This window comes from Oryctolagus cuniculus, chromosome 3 (genome assembly GCF_964237555.1).
Source record: "Oryctolagus cuniculus chromosome 3, mOryCun1.1, whole genome shotgun sequence".
Classification (NCBI taxonomy): Eukaryota; Metazoa; Chordata; class Mammalia; order Lagomorpha; family Leporidae; genus Oryctolagus; species Oryctolagus cuniculus.
In genome coordinates, this window is record NC_091434.1 from 116772513 (window position 1) to 116792658 (window position 20146).

At 58.4% G+C, this 20146-nt stretch overlaps 1 protein-coding gene across 1 annotated transcript; it reads right to left on the reverse strand.

Annotated features, from left to right (window-relative positions):
- Positions 1–565: 565 nt before the first annotated feature.
- EN1 (engrailed homeobox 1) lies at positions 566–4891 on the reverse strand. Its single transcript, XM_051848745.2, has 2 exons — positions 3834–4891; positions 566–1017 (listed from the first exon to the last, which is right to left on the reverse strand). The coding sequence occupies exons 1-2, from the start codon at positions 4762–4764 to the stop codon at positions 701–703; spliced, it is 1248 nt and encodes a 415-aa protein (XP_051704705.2). The 5' UTR covers positions 4765–4891; the 3' UTR covers positions 566–700.
- Positions 4892–20146: the final 15255 nt, after the last annotated feature.

The following is a 20146-nucleotide window of genomic DNA, read 5'->3' on the forward strand; positions in this document are numbered from 1 at the left end:
AGGAGCGGGACAGACAGACGGACATCGAGGTCCTGGGAGGAAGAGGAGGAGGAGGAGAAGAAGGGGGGAGAGGAGGAGGAGAAGGAGGAGGAGGAGAGGCGAAGGGGCAGACACGCGAGGGAAACGCACTCTCACGCACACAAAGGAGAGTCCCAGAGAAACGAGGGCCAGCAAGGCGGGGCGGGAGGCACGGGGGAAGCAGTCACTCTCGAAAGAAAAAGGCAACGAAAACGAAACTGGGCCGGGGGCAGCGAGGCGGAGGAAGGGATAAAATAATTATAATAATTATAATAATTATAACAATAATAATAAAAGAGATTAATAAAAATGTCCAGCAAATAGAGATCGCTACACATATCTGTTTTCCTTACCTGAAATTAAATATATACAAGGTCGTAAGCGGTTTGGCTAGATAGAGCTTTAAAGAATTCGCAGTTTCGTCCCTTAGACTGTGAATAGAGAATAGATCTGATTTCCATAGCACCTGTCCGAGTCTTTCTCCCTTTTGTCAACAGCACGTCGTTCCGACGTGGCTTTCCACGCAGAGGGTCTTTCTCCGTCGGTCTCTCCTGTCCCTGCCGCTCCCTCCCTCGTGCGCGCGGACCGGCTCTCCCCAGGCGCAGGGCCGGGAGGTGGTGCGGGCGCGGTGGGCGGCCCGCGAGGCCCGGGCCGCCAGCCGCCGGCCGCCAGCCGCCGGCGGCTACTCGCTCTCGTCTTTGTCCTGGACCGTGGTGGTGGAGTGGTTGTATAGTCCCTGGGCCATGAGGTGCAGCGCCAGGCCGTTCTTGATGCCGGTGGCTTTCTTGATCTTGGCGCGCTTGTTCTGGAACCAGATCTTGATCTGCGACTCGTTGAGGCTGAGCTCCTGGGCCAGCGTCTGCCGCCGCTGCTCCGTGATGTAGCGGTTCGCCTGGAACTCCGCCTTGAGTCTCTGCAGCTGCTCGGCCGTGAACGCCGTCCTCGGCCGCTTGTCCTCCTTCTCGTTCTTCTTCTTCTTCAGCTTCCTGGTGCGCGGACCTGCGGCGGCGGACAGGGCCGAGTGGGGGTGGGGACGGAGGGCGAGAGTGGGTGGGGGGAGGGGGAGAGAGGGCAGAGAAAGCCGTGAGAATGGCAGAGCCGAGCCGGGGACCGCTCCCTGCGCTTCCAGGGCCCCCGGATCCCTCCCTAACCCCGGGCTGTTGGCAAGCTTCCCTCCTGGGACGCGAAGGAGCCGCGGAGGAAAAAACTGGCCGCGGTTAGAGGTGCACCTCACAGCCCAATTCCGAACATGGGAGCCAGGGAAGAAGGACTTAGATCACAACACCTCGGGGCCAAGAAGGCAGGAATCCAAGATGGGGAGTTATTTTGGAGCCCCATCCGCCCAGCCCAGAGCTGAGGATCAGAGACCTGCTGTCCTGCAGTCCTGGAATAGGAAGGACTGAGGCAGTTAGGGCAGAGACCCTCTCTTCTTCAAAACACTACCTACACCCTTGCACCTACAGTAAGCCCCCATCTGCTGTGGCTACTGATCCCAGAGAAGCAGGGTTGGTTAGAAGGAGGCTGGAAGAAGGTTGCCCAGCTCCAACGTATTTGGTGCCTGCTCTCTCTCTGCCCCCTGTTCTTTCTCTTTTGCCAAAAGCATGCACCTTGTAGAGTCCCAGGGACACACTGCCTACCCCCACTCCAAAGGGAAAGAAAAGTCCTCGCCCTATGACCCTGACGCCTGGGATGCTTTGCCCTTTGGATGGTGCCAGTGAGAAACAGAAGGCCCTTGTCACTCGTCCACCAGCTGCCCAAGCAGGGTCTCTCTCTTATCTCTCCTTGAAACATGCATGCTGCGATTTCAGGACTGAAAACTGCATAACAGAAAGGAGCCTTAGCTCTCTCTGACCGTAGATGGCATTTGCACAGACTACACCCCTCCCCCACCCATGAGTTCAAGACGGGCAGAGGGAAGATCACTACAGAAATCTGTGCTTGGACTCAAAGATGGGCAAAGTAAGAGGCTGTGGGGAACCCTCCCGGGGGAATGTGGAGACATCTCTCCCTGAGGACTAGTCTGGGAGGAGAAGCGGTGTAGGGCTCAACCCAGAGAAAGACCAGAGACAGAGGGTGAACCAAGAGAGGGTGCATCCGCCAGTCTGTGCCTGCAGCTCTGTCCATCAGCTTCTGCACCTAAGTCTATGGGCCTTTGCTTGCTCTGCCCAGTCAGTTATAGGAGCTTACGGAGCCAATAGTGATTGCTGGCATCTCCAAACCTAGCAACAGACAGGCAGGGCAGGCAGCTGGCTCCAGGGACAGGCCAGGGCCTGGGGTCACCAGCTGTCCTGTGACAAAAAGCACAGCAGACTAAAGCGACTCAGCTCTGGGTAAAGGCTCATACTCCTTGGACTGTCTATACACGAAAAAGAGCCGGTTTCTGCTCCTCCAGACTCATAAAAAGGAAAGCAGCCAAGAACAAAGAGCAGGCCCACTCCGGAGCAGCCCTGGGTTGCAGATTAGTCATTAGCTGAGCAGACAGAGATGCCCAGGGAATCTGCACACCTACAGAAAGGCCCCCACTGCAGCGGCGTGCTTCTGAGACTTGTTGCGAGTGTGTGTGTGCGTGTGTGTGTGCGCGCGCGCGTATATGTAGGCACGGACACTTGTAATAAAATCTTAGACTCCCGGCCAGCCCGAGCTGTGCAGCCTGACAGCTCAATCACTCTATCCATCAGACGAGTCAATCAAAGCAGCTTTTCGGAGGTTCAGGGAGCCCGACGTGTCAATAACGGGGCTCGAGATGGCGGGGGCTGATAGCGCGCATCGATCCGCGCCCGGCCGGCAGCAGTAGGGCTGCGAGAGGCCAGCCAGAGAGCGGCGCGTGGCTGCGCTGTGCTCGGCCCCCTGCCGGACCCGGGCGCCCGGAGCCCCGATCCTGGATCAAACCGCCTGCCTCCCTCCTAGCGGCCCGTACTGGCCTCCCAGGCGCCGCTGGCCCAGGGCATCGGGCAGGCCTCGGCTCCTCTCGCGGGGCCCAGCGGTTGTCCCGGGGTAGCTCTCGGCCTCAGGTTCGTCAAGCGCTGGGGACACACGGAAGAAAGGTGACAGAAAAGATGAGAGGAAAAAAAAAAAAAGCCTTCGCCAAGTGACGGTTGCTCGAGAGGAAGTAGTGAAAAGAAAACCACAAAAGCGCAGGGCCCGGGAGATGTGAGAGCCGCTCCACGGAGCAGCTACGGAAGAGGCTACAGTGTCCCTTGCCTTCTGCCTGGCTTTGGGGCCTGAGCCTGACCTCTTTTCTCTGCTCTCCCACTGTCCCTCAGTTCCAGAAAACCAGCGTCCCAGACACCCACGCTTCTGATCGCTGCCTTGCCCAAGTTTCTACCCACCAGGGTCGCACTCCGTTCGCTACCCGCCTCGGGGAGCAGAAGCCATCCCTAGCCTTTCCCGCTATCCTCCCAAAGGTGTCCCCCTATGTATCTCTCTGTGTGCAAACGGACAGTGTGCAGAAAACGCCCAGGGATCGAGTCTGACAGCGCTGCTGAAAGCAGGACCTGGCTGCTGGGGTTTGACACCCGGATCGCTAGGCCCACCTTCCCGCCAGCTCTAAATACTCCCTTTCCCCGGAAGAAAAATCAATGGTCTTTGCAAAGGCTCGTCAAGGTAAAACACAAAGAAGGCGCCAGGCGAAGGACTGAGGCTCAAGCCTCCCTGGTCAGGGAGCTGTAACCTCCCCGGTGGTGACAAGGCTGCAGAACTGGAGCCGTGGGGCACAGGACGAGGAAGCAGGCAGGAGCGCTGAGAGCGCCTGAGGTCGGCTTTGCTGTCGGCGGGGCGGCCCGAAAGCGTGGCGCGGCCAGGGGCTGGGTACTCACCAGAGGACGGGCGATCCGAGTAGCGCGTGCAGTAGACCCATGCGGGCCAGACCAGGGGCTGCTGCGAGTCAGTTTTGACTACGGGCCCGCCGTTGGCTGAGCCCATCAGTAGGATGGCGGGGTTGCCGTGCTCCGGGTACTTGGCTCCCTGCGCGCCAGGGCTCCCCGCGCCGCCTCCACTGCCTCCGCCGCTGTCCGAGGGCTTTGCTGCCGCTGCTGCCGCCGCCGCCGCCACCGCCGCAGCCGCCGCTGCCGCCGCCGCCGCCGCCGCTGCAGCCGGGTTCCCAGCCTTGGACGCGCCAGCGCCCGCGCCCGCGCCCGCCGCGGGTTGGGAGCCGTCGGGTGGGCCACAGTTCCCGTCCGGGGCGCACAGGAGCGAGGCGGCGCCCGGCGCCCGCGTGCCCAACGGGTGAACAGGGTCTCTACCTGCGGCAGTTTGGCCTCGGTCACGCTCCACCCGGCCTCCTCCTCCTCCTCCACCTCCACCTCCTCCTGCGCCTCCTCCGGCCGCCGCCGCCACCAGGAGCTGCGGTGGCGGCGGCTCCTTTTTGCAGCCGAAATCCGGCCTTAGGATGTTGTCGATGAAAAAGTTGGTGGTACGGTGCAGCTGGGCCGCGGGCTGCGGCTGGTGAGCAGGCGCCGCGAGATGCTGCTGCTGCTGCTGCTGCTGAGGCGGCGGCGGCGGCGGCGGCGGCGGGGGGTGCGGGGGGAGGTGCGGGTGGTGGGCCAGGGGCGGCAGGCAGGGCGCCGCGGGCGGCGAGGGCGGCGCGGGCTGCGGGGACACCGGCACGCTGTCTCCATCGCTGCCGCTGCTGCCGCTGGCGCCGGGGCTGAGGCTCAGGCCGAGGCCGCCCGGGGCCGCCGCCGCCGCCGCCGCCGCGCCGAGGCCCGAGTCGCGCTGACTTTTAGGTTCCGGCTGCTGCTCTTCCATGCTCGGCCGCCCCGCCGCCCCGGCCGCCGCGCCGGCCCCCGCCCCCCGCGCCTCGCTCCCCACCCCACTTTGCCAGCGGCCCGTGGGGGTGCGCGGAGGAAGGAGGCAGGCGAAGCCCCAGCGAAGGCACGGGGCGGGTGCTGGAGGAAAAAAAAAAAACAACAAAACAGCCCAGGCGTCTGGCCTGGATCGCTAGTTCTTATCGAGCAGAAAAATCTCGCTGTCTCTCCCTTTCTCTAATTTGTAGACATCCAGATATGGAGATACTTGGCTATTTCTTTTTTTTTTTTTTTTCCTTTCTTTCTGCAATCAGATTCAATGGTGTGTTTTAAATGGGGAGTAAGCCACGGCCCCCCAAAAAAAGCCAAAAAAAATAGGAAAGAAAAACGAAGGCAAGAAAAAGGAAAAATGCTTCAAGGATTTTTTTTTTTTCTTAAAGGGAAAAAATAGTCTTTAAAGTCTAGCCATCTTCCCAGGCGTTGGTGAGGGTCTGGCGTCCCCGAGTGTCACGCTCAGCTGTGCCCAGAGCGCGAGGCTGGCAGCGCCTTTAATCGCCTTTGCTTTTTTTGCAGGGAGAGCGCGTCTTCGCCAGCGCCGGGCTGCTTTTTTTTTTTTTTTTTTTTTTTTTTTTTCAAATCTCTGACAGCTCGGATCTTTGCACAAACTCTCTTGCTTAAAAAAAAATTCACCCAGGCACACTTTTTGCCTTCAAACCGGAAGCACGTGAGTCAGAGCCGCACGTGTGCGGGGCCAATGGCGAGCCGGGACTCGCGCTGACACTCGGGCCTCGGCCCAATGGGCGCGCGCGGGACTTTGCGGATAAATAATCCGGGGGCGGCGGCCGCGGGCGGAGAGGGGGCGCGCGGCGCGGGCCCGGTGCGTCCCGCCCGCCCTCCCCCACTCGCGCCCCTCCCCCTCCTTCAGCTGGGGACGAAGTAGGGGGCAGAAGAGTCCGCCGAGGGGTGGATTACGGGGTGTAGGCAAATAAAGAAGCAACTCCATAAGCAACTTGTTGGCGAAATGCAGGATTGTGGGTGCGTGCGCGCTGGGCGCAGGGTCAGGAAGCAGGGGCCTGGGTTCTAATGTACCTCCGTGCATAGAAAATTCTCTCTCTCTCTCTCTCTCTCTCTCTCTCGTTATTGCTGTTATGAATGGTGAGAGAAGACTGTTGTCACTGTCCGTGTGTGTGTGTGTGTGTGCGCGCGCGCGTGCGTTCGCTGGAGGGAAGAACGGCGGGTAGGTTAGTGGTGTGAGATGGATGTAGAGTTGATTACTCTCAGGAGCGCAGTCTATTTTTCTGTAAGAGCAAACCCAGGAGGCCTGCGGTGAGCCTCCCTGGCAATGCCCGCTAGTAAGTCTCACTCGGCTGTCTACACTGCACGTCCTCTCTGGGCGATTCTCACCCAGGGCCTGCCTGGTTCGGACCTTCGACCTTCTGGCACCGTGGAGCCAGGCCCAGAGCACGCAGAGGAGTCCCAGCGTTGGCCGCCTGTGCCTTCCGGGCTGAGTTGTCCCCTAGAGGGCACACCCCCCTCTCCCCACAAGCCGGGCGCGTCAGAACACTGATGAGCGCAAACCTGGGTTGCGGGCAACCTCCGTGTTAAATTTTCCTGCCATATGAAATCAAACAAATAAAAGCTCCGCACCCGAAGTGTTCGCCCTGGCCAGCAGACGGTGAGGACCAGGGATTTTAACTTCATTTCCCAGGATGGGCCCTGACACCCTGAGCACTTCCAGTTTGAGCCCTGCGTGTTCTCCACCAGCTTGGGGGGGGGGGTGTCTGTCTATGGCGCCTCCAGCCGCTCCCACGCTCGCGTTCGTGGAACTCATTTTTGCCCTTTTCTGGTGGAGGAAAGACACCCCCAAAGTTTTCTCATAACCAGGGATTCCGAGGGAGCAAGGGCTAGGCGCCAGTGGGGCTAGTCTGCAGAATTGTTTTGGAGGGCCTGGGTCCTACTGCCTGCCAAAGCTTGGAGGGGGCGGGGGGTATGTGGGCTGGCCAAGGAGGCCTCTCCGCGACGTCTTTCGGAGCTCTGGCAAACAGGCACGCCAAGACCACTATCCTGAGTGAGCCGACTTGTCGGAGAAAGGCTCTCTTTGGAGATAACTGTCTCCCTACTCCCAGTTGTCCAGAAAAGTCTAGAGGCGTTAGGTGAGGAGAAACGCACGCAGAATTACAACAGCTGAAGTTTCTCCAGGGGGCTGGCGGCTGCACCCTGGGTCGGCCAAGGACCCCCCTCGAGGTCCTGGCCCAAGGCTGGTCGCGCGCGCGCGGCGGCCTTCGACACAGAACCTTAGTCCTGAGCCCCTGCTGGGCTGTCCCACCGCCCCCAAACCCCACTTGGGAGTCTCCTAGATCCTCTTTAGTCTCACGCTCAAGGGGTCCCCCAAATCTCCAGGTGTCCCCACTCTTTCTCCCCGAAATGGGGGTGGGTGGGATTTTATTTATATTTAAGTTCGCAAAATTGAAATCTTTATCCCGCAAGCAAGCGTGGGTACTTAATTAAATTCTAATTAGGACACTATCAATATCCTATTTAGCCGCGTAGCTTTTGTGCGCGGAGGTCCCTTTCAGCGCCGTAAATAGGGTCTCGACGCCTTATCTCGCCTGCAGGAGACGCCTTCGAGAAGGGCTGCGGAAGATAATTTATAGGTTTTAATTACTCTTCATTCCGCCTGATCAGCTTGGCGTTCATCACAGGCCTGTGAATAAAACCCTGGTCAAAAGCTCTGTCACATCGCGCTGGCAAGACGCTTAATCAAAGTGAGCGGCCCCGCGCGCCGCGCGGCCCGGCTCCTCCACGTAATTTCCAGCCAGCTGATAAAGCCAGCTGAATAATGCGGCGGCCCTTTGGAGACACCATTTACAGAAATGACTTTATTGACGGCTTAACGTCGGTAATTCATTTTACCTTTCATGTAGTAGAGCCCGGATTTGTTACAGTAATGGGATGATAAATGCACCCGCGGCCCACGAGCGGGGCTGGATTAGGCGGTGCTCTGCGCGCGCTGCCTCGGCCCCCTCCCCACCCCCGCACCCCCACCTCCTCTCAGGCCTGGCCTGGGCTGGACGCTCTGTGCCCCCCGCGCCGCCCCGCACTCCACGACCCCCACCCCGGGCCCTACGCCCTCGTCTCAGGCCTGGAAACTAACATGCGGCTGGGAATTCTGTGTGAGCTAGTCGGCGGCTTGGCGAGTCTGCGAGGAAGGTGTAGGACTGGGCACGCACATGTTGGCCAAGACGGATGTGTGGGGAGTCCAGAGGACTCTGCGTGAGCCCAAGGCTGGGCTTGTGGGTGCCGCACGGCGGGCTGGGTGAGTCGCGGGCAGCCGTGTGTGCGGAAAGGGGCTGGGTGCCTGAGCGGGTCCGTCCTCCATGCACGTCTGGGTCCATTGCTACTGCCCTTCCTTCCTGAGTACTGCTCTCTGCCCTGGGTATTTGAGGCATTTCTTCCACCCTGCGAGATGCCCAGGCCAGGATGATAGGGAGGTGGGCAAGCAGGAAGGGGAGAAGGGTATCTGCCCCAGACAGAACCAAGCCCCCTTATCCAACCCCCATCTGCCTCTGGGCCAAAGATACTGGGGTTACCCAGTGTCACATCTCCGGGTGCCTTGCACGTCTGGGATAAGAACCCCAGCCGAAGGCTGCACAGGTGGACTGGGCCATGTCTCTGCCATAAGTTCACTGTCCCCAAATTCCCTTTCCATTCCTAGGCCAGATAAAAATGGAAAATGACATGGAAGAAAAAGATTTTGTTTTGTTTTAAATGTGGAAGAAGGGGGAGGGGAGGAGGAAGATTACCATTTCTCTTCTGGCTTGAAGCAAGAAGGGGGTGCAAAGAAGCCTTTAGGGGTGGGAAGTAGGGCCCACCCCAGGTAAAAAGAGACCCCATCCTCCTGCCCCTCTCCCCCCACCCCACAGCCTGCCTCCGTTCTTGGAGGTTAATCGGGAGGTTTCCATTGATCAAAAGGCACCTGGCCAGAGGAGGAATTGAGGGAGCGGCTGCTACAAAACTTTGGGGACCAAGTACCATGAAGACGGAGGAGTGGCTGGCCCCCCTGGGGGGCGGTGAAGGTTGAGACCAGCATCTTTGTTTCTCCCCCTTTTCCATCTCTGGGATGTTTGAGAGTGGCGCCCAGCGGCTGTGAGGGCCAGGGCTTCTGCTTGTGTCTGTGTTTGGGAGAGTCAGGCAAAGAGAAAACAGGTTTATTAAAGCCTTGCTTGTGCGCCTCTGTGTGCGTGGCAGGAAGGCCCCGGGGGGCGCCCCCGCCCCACCCGGCTGGCAGGCAGAAAAGTGATGGCCAGGAGTTTGGGTGTCTGCAGGTCAGGAAAGAGCATTCCGCACCAGCGCCTGTTTCTGCACAACTTTGAATTCCCTCTGAGCTGAAACAAACGCTGGGGGTCCCAAGTGCTTCCTCTCCCTCTTCTCTCTCCTGAGGAGAGCGAGGAGAGAGGGAAACCTGGCGGGCAGGCGAGGCTGCAGGAGCGTGTTGCCTGCACACGGTGGTAATCGCATTTCCAGTGTAGATCAGATGGCGGTGGGGCCTCGCGGTGCGGGACATGAATGAGTTGTCGCCACACAATAGCGCGCAGCCTTCCTACGGGGACTGGGTGACCAGCGGTTTTGTTGGGAGTGAATGCGAGGAGATTTCTGCTACAAGTGCCGCGGTATTATTAGGAGCCGGAAGGTCACACTATACATCGCAGGTCCCCAAAGCCTCGAGCCACGTCATTGTACCTGACAGTCTTCTCAATAGACTCATTCAATTAGCGCTCGCGGTTTCGGTCTTCACTGGGAGGCGGTAATATAGCGGGGGGTGGGTGGATGGGTGGGTGCGTGTTCGGGGGATTCCCTGGGCATTGGCAAGATCCTTCTCAGGTCTGCTCAGCGCTTAGAGTGGGGCTGCAGGCGGGGGTGCGTGGGAAACAAACCATGGAAAATAAAATGCTCTGGTGACCCCCGAATCGGGTTGGCAGCTTTGTGAGTAGATGGCCCAGCAGGCTGAGGGGTGCGGGGGAGGCGTGTGATCCGAAAGGATTTTTTGTTTTTCCCGGTGTAGAAAAATGTCCCAGTTTCCTAGAAAGCCAGAGGAAGAGTCAGCTGTTGGAAACCAGCACCTTTGGGGATTCCGATATTCGGAGTTACGCCCCCACCTTACCCGCCTTCTCCCTGGGTTTTCGCCCTCACTTCTCGTGAGCGGCTCCTGGCACAGACCTTTTCGTTCCGAGAAACAGTTTCTCTCTCTGGCTCAAGCTGGCACATACCGAGACCTCTCTTCCCCTAATTGCGGGAAATGGGGGAAAGGATTTCGATGGTTTCCATAAGTCGAGGTCAGTGGGCCAACTTCCAAGGAGGCCCCTCGGGCCCCTGGCCTCTAGACTGCGTCCGCGGACAGCCTAAGCGGCGCGCTGAGCACGCTAGGGCGCCCGCTGTGGACCCGTCGCAGCTTGCGGGTTTACTTGCGGGCGTTCCGGTTGCGCGGGGACGTGAGGCGGCGAGGCGCAGGGCCCCTCCGCTCGGTTACGGGAAGGCGAGCTCTAGTCCCAAAGCGTAGCCCCTCTGTAACCCCAAACCGCCTTGGGGCTGAACCACACAGACACCCAGGGCCCCGGACCTGTGTATTTTTAGAGCTGGCGGCTCGCGAAAGCTACACACCCTGCTCCGTGTATTTTTCCTCGTTTGAACCCGGCTTCCCGTTTTCCTCTTCACACTAACTCCCACCCAAACCCAGAGCCCAAACCCTAATTGGGTTCAACTCCTTTCCCTCTCCCCAGAAAAGAAAAGAAAAAATAAAATAAATCCAGAGTTGATTCAGTGTCTAAGCTCAAATTGGTTTTTTTTCTCTTCTTTATTTTGCGCTCTCTCTCTCTCTCTCTCTCTCTCTCTCTCGTCCCCCCCTTCCTCCAAAGGTTACCCGAGGCTGGCGCCCTCAGGCTGAGAAGGCCCCTCGCCCACCCCAGTCCCCACCTGTCCGAGAGGCAGCTCCTGCCTGGATCCGGCTCAGCGCGGTCTGGGGTCCACACCGACTGATTTCGGGTGTGTGCACGCCCGTGGGTGCGAGTGTGGAACGAGTGAGGAGGGGCCAATGCGGCTTCCGGAGTCTGCTGCCCCCTCCCCGCTTCGGTCCAGCTCCTTGAGAAGTCCGGACCCCACTCCAGAATGAGGGACAAAACAATCTAACTGGAGCAAAGAACTAAAACAGCATCCAAGTCCCATGCACAAAAAGGCTCCTGCAGCTCCAAAATAGTGTACTTTTTCCTTGCCCCAGAATTACCCGTCCTTTTTCTCCTTCCCTTGACTTCCCTGTGGGGGTGGAGACTGTCCCAGGGCGCTTCTTCCATAGCCCCGGGAAAAGGGGACACAGTTCTGCACACCCAGCTCTCAGCGCCCCCCGGCTCGCAGCCCGCGCCTTCCCGCCTCCGTCTCCGCTGGCCCCAGAGCACGATTCAGGCCGCGCCTCCCTTTCGCCCTTGGGGGCTGCATCCTTGAGACTCGCTTCCGGGGGAGAGTTCAGGAAAAGCTCCCAGTTCCAGCCAAGGTCGGCGCTGCAGGGGATGCTGGCGGAGAGGAGGAGGAGGAAAAAGTTTAGTCCCAAAGGTGGGGCGGGAGGGGACGGATAAGCCCCAGGAGCCCGGGAGGGTCGGAGGCCGGCGGGGTGAAAACCCTTGCCTCTCTCGCGCCTGCCCGCCCCACCGCCTTCCTCGGACCGGCTCGGACGGGAGGAGGGGGTCACTGCCGCTTCCGTGTCCTCGTGGCCCGCAGAGAGCAGCTGGTGGGGGGCCGAAGGTGCGGCCCGCGCTTGCGTGTCCGTGCGCGACGCTGCGTGCGAGACACGGGCGAGCGCGCGCGTGAGAAGCGTGTGCTCCGGGCTGCACGGAAGAATCGTGCGGGATGTTTGTCTCTGGCGCTCGCGTGGCCGCTCTGTGGCCGCGTGGAAGTGTGTGTGCGCCTGAGCGTGCCCAGCTGTCGCGTCTCCGTGTGTGCGCTCTCGTGCCAGTGGGCGAAGGAGAGCAGCTTGCTCTAAGCACTGACGAGTGACGGGTTTGAAGTTGCAAGGACCCCCAGGCTTGGGGCTCTCCTTGCGCCCCCATCCCTCCCTCGCACCCGAAGCCTTGTCTCTGAACGAGGCACCTGCAGAGGAATCGGTCATTGAAACCCAGATTAAAACAAACACCGCTATTTTTGTTTGTTGGTTTGTTTACCACCAAGACCCACCTCAACCCTGAGCCCTGATGGAGGGGAGAGTAGGCAACGCGTGCCAAGGTCAAGATCAAAGGGACCTCGGAGAGCGCACAGACTGAGGGTCGAAGAGGCAACTGAGGCTCGGAAAGGGGAAGGGGCGAGGTCAGGGTCCCACAGGCAGCTCTAGTCCTGAGGCTCCTAGCAAGCCGGGGGCCGCGGGCGTGCCAGTCTCTTCCTGCGGCCTGCGTCCCAGCTGACGGCGCGGGGAGCGTGAGACTGAGGCAGGCGCACCCTCCTGTTGGGGACGTGGTTGGCAGCCTAGGCGACTCCTCAGGGCTGGGAATGCAGAGGGGTCGGGTGGGGGGGGGGTGTGACAGCCTCCCACCCAGGACTCCGACGGTTCTCGTCGCTCCACACACACCAGGACACTAGCAGCGGCCTCTCCGCCCCCAGCTGCCACTTCGCGGGTGTGCACGGTGCCTCTGGGGTAGCAAAGAGGGGAGGCTGGCTTCTCTGCCCGCGGGGGTGGGGGGTAACGTTGGGAGACCCGCTTCAGAGTCATTCCGGGCACGTCTCTCTGCTCCCGCCCCAAAATTGTTATGCAAAGGAGTTTAGTAGGCGCACTGCCTGCGATCAAAGCGGCAAAGCCAAATATTGGCCGAGAAGTCAATCACGGACCAGTAGATGAAGAAACTCGTCTTGCCAACGGTAATCGCCGCCATTGAAAAGGAGCCCTCTTTCCCAATGCCACGCACGCTCCCTCCCCGGGCGCGGAGGAAGAAAAGGAGGCGCAAGGACTGAGGGGCTGGGGACCGGTGGCGGGGGATGGCGCCCCCTGGGGGTGACCCTGGGGGCTCTTAGCCGCGTCTTGCCGTGCGCCCCTTGGAAGCCAGCGCGTCAGGCTAATCCCAAACCCAAGAGCTAAGGCCTTGGGCTTCTGGGGGTCTTCTTCTCTAAGCATCCGGTGCCGTACCCGCGCTGCGCCGCCGAAACTGTGCCGGTCCCCCGATTTCGGGAGCAGGACCCCAGGGCTTCAGGGTCGCCGTGGGCGGGCGCGTTCCCTGCTGGCTTGCGCATGAGGCAAGCGCCACCTGTCGGCGGCAGCGACGAACTGCGCCTGTGGCGCGCGAGGGGCAGCAGAGGCTGCGCGCGGGTGTGAGCCTGTGTGTGTGTGTGTGTGTGTGTGTGTGTGTGTGTGTGTGTGTGTGTTCCAAGCCCCGCCGCTGGCGCCGGGAGACATCCGGCCTCGTTCCCGACCGACTTAGCTTCTGGATTCCATGAAGATCCTGGTTGGGGTCCCCTCACTTCCAGAGACCCAAAGCTAAAAAGTCCCTCTGGGCCATCCCCAAAGGAGAAAAGACCTCAGTGGGATGGGTGCTGTGCAAGGACCCCAAGGCTGGGCTCCTCGCCCCTTCCGCCCGCTGCGTGCTGCGGAGCTGTAGGCGGGACCCAGCCAGAGCCTCAGTTTCTCTGTTCCTACACCGAGGGAGTTAGATTCGATGCACGCACCTCCCCACACACATGTATACACACACACCTGGACCCCAACACCGAATCTGAGCAGTCTGTGTAGACATCTGTGTCTGATCTCCTAGCCCTTCATAGATGCTGCAGCCTTTTGAGCCATTTCTGTCCTAGGCTCTGGCACGTGTTAGACGTCTGTCCGCTTTAGCTATCCTACTGAGTTCCCATTGTCTGGGAATTGCATTGGAGAAAGAGGGCTAGCTCTGGGCTCAAATCAACCCTATAAGTGCCCATTAATTAACACCTTTCCTTTTATTATTTTTTTTTAAATCAAACAACACTTCGTTCCCTGTACATTCGCAGGGGGCAAGCTTAGATCGCAAGACCCAGGCCCCGGGCGGCGAGAGAGGGCCTTAGCTGAAAGGGCCGAGGCTGGAGGGGGCGAGAGGGGAGCTGGAGTCCGAGGACTCGCCGGGCGTGAGTCCTCGTGGCGTCTAGATGGCGCGAGAGGCAGGCGCGGAGCCCGCCTTTCCGTGAGCGCACAGGAGCAAGCGGCACCGTTTCGCACCATTTGGAGTTCTGCGCACTTGGAGGCTGACGTCCGCCGGGAGCTCGGGTCCCCGGCGCCCAAGCGAGGCACCGCGGGGTCTGCGGCCCGCGGCGGGCACGCCCTCGGGGAGTCACGGAAAGGGGCGAATGTGCGGGAGACGGCCGCCCGGAGCCTCTCAGCCCCGGGTCGGGCCTCTGCAGCCTCCTCCTCAGGCCACACGCGCCCTCCCGTGGCCCCTGGGAATCGCAGCTCCCCTACCCAACTTTACAGCGGCTGCTGCGTCGAACTCGCGACCCTTCGCTGTCGGGATGGGAGAGGCGTCTCTGGCCTTCCCTTTGGGGGCTTTGGAATCGTTCTGGAGCCGCGTGCTCCCCAGGGGCGGGTGTCTCAGGGCCTTGAGGACCGTGCTCACGAGGGATTCTAGGGGTGAGGGGCAGTGGTCTATTTACAGATGAGACATCGAAGGGCCGGAGGTTGGATCACCTGTCTCCGAGTGCGGCCGGCCGCCTGAAGGCCAGCCTCGACCTGGTGCCCGCGCCATCCGTACTTCTCGAGAATTCTGTGTCGGCTCTGGCTAAACTCGGCGGCTGGGGGTTGGAGGTCCCTCTCCCCGCCGTGGCACTCACACTTTCCAACCGCCCTGCCCAGGCCTTGCAATTCCCGAATTTGCGCCCCTCCCTGGCACTGGCGTGCGCACCCCCTAAGGAGCCCTGGGCCGCGGCCTAGCACTGTCCGCGGGTATCCGGGTCTGTGGCGAGCCCGGGAGCGAACCGTAGGCTGAGCAAGGACTGGAGCGTGGACATCGCCGCCGGGCAGGGACTCCTCGTTCATCCTGCCATCCACTGGAGGGACTTTCCCCCGAGGGCCATGGGCTCAGGATAAAGCCGCCAAGGCGAGTGCCCAGCAGAGGCTCGGCCGAGGCCCTGGAACCTCCTATAGCCGGGCACGAAGCCAAGGGCGCCGGGGGCGCATTCCAGAGAGGCAGAGGGCGCGTGTGGATTCCGCGGTATTTTCACCTGTCGCTCCGCTGTTGCTGGCCCTCAAAGGGAGGGCGGAAAGCGAGGGAGAGATGAGACAGAACGGGCGCGCGAGCTGGTTTAGGGTTCAGGTCCTCCCAAAGTGGACTGAGTACTGATGACCAGAGCTCTTGCTCTGTGCTAGCGCATTTAACTTCTGCGGGAACCGATGGAGGTACGCGCGGTCTGTCGTCTTCTCCATTTCACCAAGAAGGAAACTGAGACGCAGACTCACAAAACCTGGCCCGAGCGAGTGGGAACTGAGGGACCGAATCTACCCCCAGCTCGCGGACAGAAAGATGGGGTCCAGTTCCCTCGGAAGACGCTCGCGGTCGCCCTGTTGTCGTCTCCCCCTGCGGGATAGGGACTTGGGCGCTTCCCGCCCTCCCGCGCGCCTGGTCCGGGGACAGTGTGCAGCGCTCAGCCGCCGTGAGGTCTCTGCCTCCAGAAGGGACAGAATCCTCCAAGCCTCTGGCTGCTCCAGCTCCAGCTCTGCCACCCAGACCAGGCGGGCCGAGGGCGGCTCGGGGGAAATGGTACAAGTCTTTCCTTGTGGCATCGGAGCTCCTGGACTCTGGACGGGGCCAGGCAGGAGGCTGGAACTAGGCTGGCCCCATCCAAAACGGGGTCCAGAAATGCTCTTGGAGCAGACGCCCAGGCTCAAGCTCCCGGGCCTCCCAGCCCGGGCCTCCATCCAGGCTCAGGGCTGGTCTTGGCCCCAGAGGAGCACTGTGAGGGCTGCTCACAGGGAGCTTGAGTCCCTAGGGAGACGACGGGGCCCTGGCTCCCCAAATTCCAGCCTCAACTGTCAGGGACACAGGTGATAGTGGTCCGGTGGCCAAACTCCAAGCACCCAGCCTTGAGCGACAAACCCCAAGCACCCAGCCTTGAGCGACGTTGCTCAGCCACTCCTCTGGGTCCGTGGTTCCACTCCCTGGTCCTGGAGGCCATCAGCCTGTCTGCCACCACCTCCATGGAGCACCCTTGGAGTGGGCCCCAGCTCACTTCCAAGAGCAAGGGGACAGGGTAGGGAAGAAAAGTCTGCAAGCTTGTTGGAGGGTAGGAGGCCACCAACCAAGAGGAGAGTGAAGCTGCCCTGGCACCCAAGGGCATGGGCTCCTCAGCTAAGCATCTGTGGCTTCAGTGTCTCATCTCTCTCTCATCGGTCTCCTCTCTTCCCTTCGGGTTGTCCTTTAACCAGAGGAGCAGAACAAGAGACTGCAACAGGACATCATATTGTCTCTACAGTGGAATTTATGACTTCCCAGGGTAACCCAAGACTCTCAGAATGAGGTGAGAAAGGACCCGCTCCCTCACCACCACCACCACACAGTCTAACCTGGAGGCCCCATTGTCAGCCAGAGGCAGCCCTGCTGACCGATTAACCCCCCCCCCCCCCCAAACAGGCCCCTTTAGGATCTGTCCAATGCTGAATCACAGCCCTGGGATTTTACAGGTAGCTTTAATGGAGAAGTTTGGAAAGAGACTGATGGTGTCTGTGGTTCTGAGTGAATGTGAACTTGAACTTGAAATGGGCTCTTTTTTTGGGGGGCGGATATCTGACCTTGAGCCAAAATACATCAAGGAAGAGATTACCCTCATTCCCACCCACCTCCCTCCAATTCTGGAGGTTATAGGTACCTTGAGAGTAGGGCCCTGGGGGATTGGAGGTGCCACGTTTGCAAAAGTGGGGCTGACAATTTATCTCGCCCAGGTCACCAAAGGGAATGGAAGCCAAGAGATTGTGCTACGGGCCCTTCCTATCCATCAACCTTTAGCATTTATCTCTTCCCCAGTTTCCCCAGTTATCAAGGGTGGCCTCAACCGGAACCTGGAACAACACAAAGTAAAACTAATTAAACGGCAGTCAATGTTTTGAAAACATTAAGTGTCATGTAAATGCCTGATACTAATAATGGTCTTGAGGCGATCATGATGTCCTGGAAGCACATTCCTAGCCAGCCCAGTGCTGAGCCTGAGTTGGGACAGCACCAGCCTTTCTGTCACTGAGTTGGGTGGGTGGTGCCCACTCCCAGTCATGTTCCCATCAGCTGGGAGTCCTCTGTGAAGTAAGGACTTGTGCACCACAGCCTGGGGGTGAGGGTTAGATGAGACTGGTTGTGAGGCTTCAAGGAAAGTGGCAACAGTTACATTGTAACAAGGTAAGCAGAGCCCTTGATCTGGTTACACGTGGCCAGCTATCCTATCAAATCCGGGCTTTCCCAAACCCATGTGGCTCTCAGGTTGTCTGACTCTGATTTGTCAGAACCTTTGCTTCTGCATACTGGGCTGGAGGCATTTATTTCCATCTTATTATCCACCTTCTCTGAAGGTCGCTTTCAAGTTGCTGATCAGCCAAAGGGGTACAGGGCGTGTGGCGTGAGGTGCAGGCTATTGAAGCCCGGAGCCCTTGAGCCCACCCAGGCTTTCTGTGCTGTCTCTGCCTAGGCAGAGATTTGACTGGGGAGGGGGGAGTCTGAGGGCTCCCTGACTGTGAGCTCTGGAATACCAGCCCTGAGAGGTCTGAAAGGGCTGTCAGGAGAGCGCCTCCTTGTCACTAGAGGTGTTTGAGCAGAGGGTGAGTGGAGAGAACTCATTCCAGAGAGGGAACTAGCACTGAAAAGCGGCTGCACGGAACCGACCCTTTCTGCACCAGCATAGGCTCCCTGTGCCCACGGCTGCCAGGCTGTAGCCACCTCTCCCCTTGAGTTGGCCTCTTCAGTGGCTCTGACAGGCTCCACGGCATGTCCAGTGGCTTCAGCCACGTTCACCTCCTGATGTGACCTCTGCAGCCCTTGCTGTTGTGGCCATTTGGGGAGGAAGTGAGTCAGTGGATGGAAGTTTCTCCCTACTTCTCTCTCTCTCTCTCTGACTCTGCCTGTAAAATAGATAAATAAAATCTTTAAAAAAAAATTGCCCTTCACATTGGAAGAGAAGGATGCTCTACTAATCTGTTTTTTTGGGGAAAGGCATTCCTCATGCACCTCTTTCTCTGAACTCTTGGAGGGAGGAGCAAGGAGCGCTTGGATCATCCTCAGCATCTGTCCAGGCTTCCCCAAGTCATGCCTCACTGTCCTCTCCTAACAAGACATGTGCCTACTACTGCCCGACTGGAGATCTGGACCTGCCCTTGCCAATGCAGTGGACAGCTGAGGGCAGCCAGGACTCATGACTGAGGCTTCAGGGTATCCACTCCAGGAAACTCTGGGCCTTTTCAAACAATATGGAGTCACCTGTTGTTTTCTAAGATTTATTTTATTTATTTGAAAGGGAGGGAGGGAGGGAGGGAGGGAGGGAGGGAGAGAGAGAGAAGAGAGATCTTCCATCCACTATTTCATTCCACAAATGACTGCAATAGCCTGGGCTTGGTCAAGCCAAAGTCAGGAGCCAGGGACTCTGTTCAAGTCTCCCACGTGGGTGGCAGGAGCCCAGGTACTTGGACCATCATCTGCTATCTCCCAAGTGCATTAACAGGCAGCTGGATCCAAAGAAGAAGCAGGACTCCATCCTGACACTCTCCTATGGGCTGTGGGTGTCCCAGACAGGGGCTTAACTTGCTGCACCACAGTGCTTGTCCCGGTCACAGAGATCCCTGGCTGACATTCCTGGTGCTGCTCCACTTCCTAGTGACTTACAGCTAAATGACAACATGGAGACTCTTCAGCTGCCCAGTTATTCATTTAGTCTTGCTAAGTTTCTCTGAGGTTCATTTACCTCTGTGTAATGACACATTTCTCCCCATTTGGGAAAATAGTTGCTGAGTTTTTTTTTTCATTCAAAAGAAGCAAATACTTATCTACATGGAGCTTTAAAAACATGATGTTTTAAGTTAAGCATCAGTAACTAAAAAAAATCTTACCTGTAATAAAAGAGTTCTCATATAATACAGAAACAGATGGTTTTCCAGGTAATTATTTTTTCCCATCTACTTGAAAGGCTGAGTGACAGAGAAAGAGAGAGAAAGAGGTTTTCTATCTACTTGTTCACTCCCCCCAATACCCATAATAGCCAGGGTTAGGGCAGGCCAAAGCCCAGGAGCCTGGAACTCTGAGTGTTCCACACAGGTGGCAGGGGACCAAGCATTTTGGCCATCTTCTGCTGCCTCACAGGGTGTGTATTTGTAGGAAGCTGGATTGGAAGCAGAGCAGCTGGAACAAGAACTGCCACTTGGATAGAGGACGAGGGAGCTCCAGGCCACAGCTTAACCTGCTGTGCCACAATGCCCACCCCCATGTAATTCTTTTTTCAAAAAGGCATTCAAATCAGAATGCTACTCACAGTGGCAGTGTTCAGCTTTTGAGTTCAGATCACATGAGATTTCATGTTCACAATTTGGAGCTTCATACAGGGAGACACACACACACACACACACAACCATGCACACACACACAGTTGAAAGAGATTTTGGAGTTTGCCATTTTATTCACTCATCTCCCAAATACAGGCTTTGCTTTTCTGCCAGGGAGCTTGGAACTCAATCCGGATCTCTCACGTGCGTGGCGGGAACCCAGTTACTTGAGCCACCACTGCTGCCTCCCAGGGTGTGCATTAGCAGGAAGCTGGAGTCAGGAGCCAGAGATGGGAATAAAACCCAGGCACTGTGCTGTGGGAGGCAGAGATCCTGACCTATGTCATAAGGGCTAGGTAACACGCCTACCCCACTTTTGTGACTTTTTAACAAGTCTGCTTTGCTGTAATTTGGTTTCAGCCAGCTGCGCTCCAGTTACCTGCTGCACAGGGGTTCTTTGTTTCTGGATCAGAGAAGCTACCCTGTGAGATGCACCTGCTAGTGTAGATGACTGCTGAGCCCCAGTGGCTGAGTCAGCCTTCTGGTGCTCCTGGATATGGGGCACCCCAAAGTCTTCCCTTCCCCGGGAATGTCAGGGATTTAAAAAAACTTGTTGGAATTTTGGTTCCCTTTGGTTGTGGTGGAAGAGCAGGACCAGGGTTGCATCCTTATACTGGGGGAGTGTCCCAAGTTGCCCCAGGCTCCCTGAGCAAGCTCTGTTGGAGACCTTTTACCCAAGGCACTCACACCACTCCCAATCTGTATTTGGCATGCCTGCTTCTTGCAGGTCATGGCATTTACCATGGACTGTGGGTACCAAATATTTTGTTTGACTGTTTTGGTTTATGCTTTGAAAGTACGCGGTCTGCCTAGCTGGCTT

What these genes read in the sequence shown, in the direction of transcription:
- EN1 (XM_051848745.2), bottom strand. Translation starts at nt 4,764, where the DNA reads ATGGAAGAGCAGCAGCCGGAACCTAAAAGTCAGCGCGACTCGGGCCTC. An exon ending in CTCGGATCGCCCGTCCTCTG is followed by an intron (nt 1,018 to 3,833) that starts GTGAGTACCCAG and finishes CCGCCGCCGCAG; the next exon opens with GTCCGCGCACCAGGAAGCTG.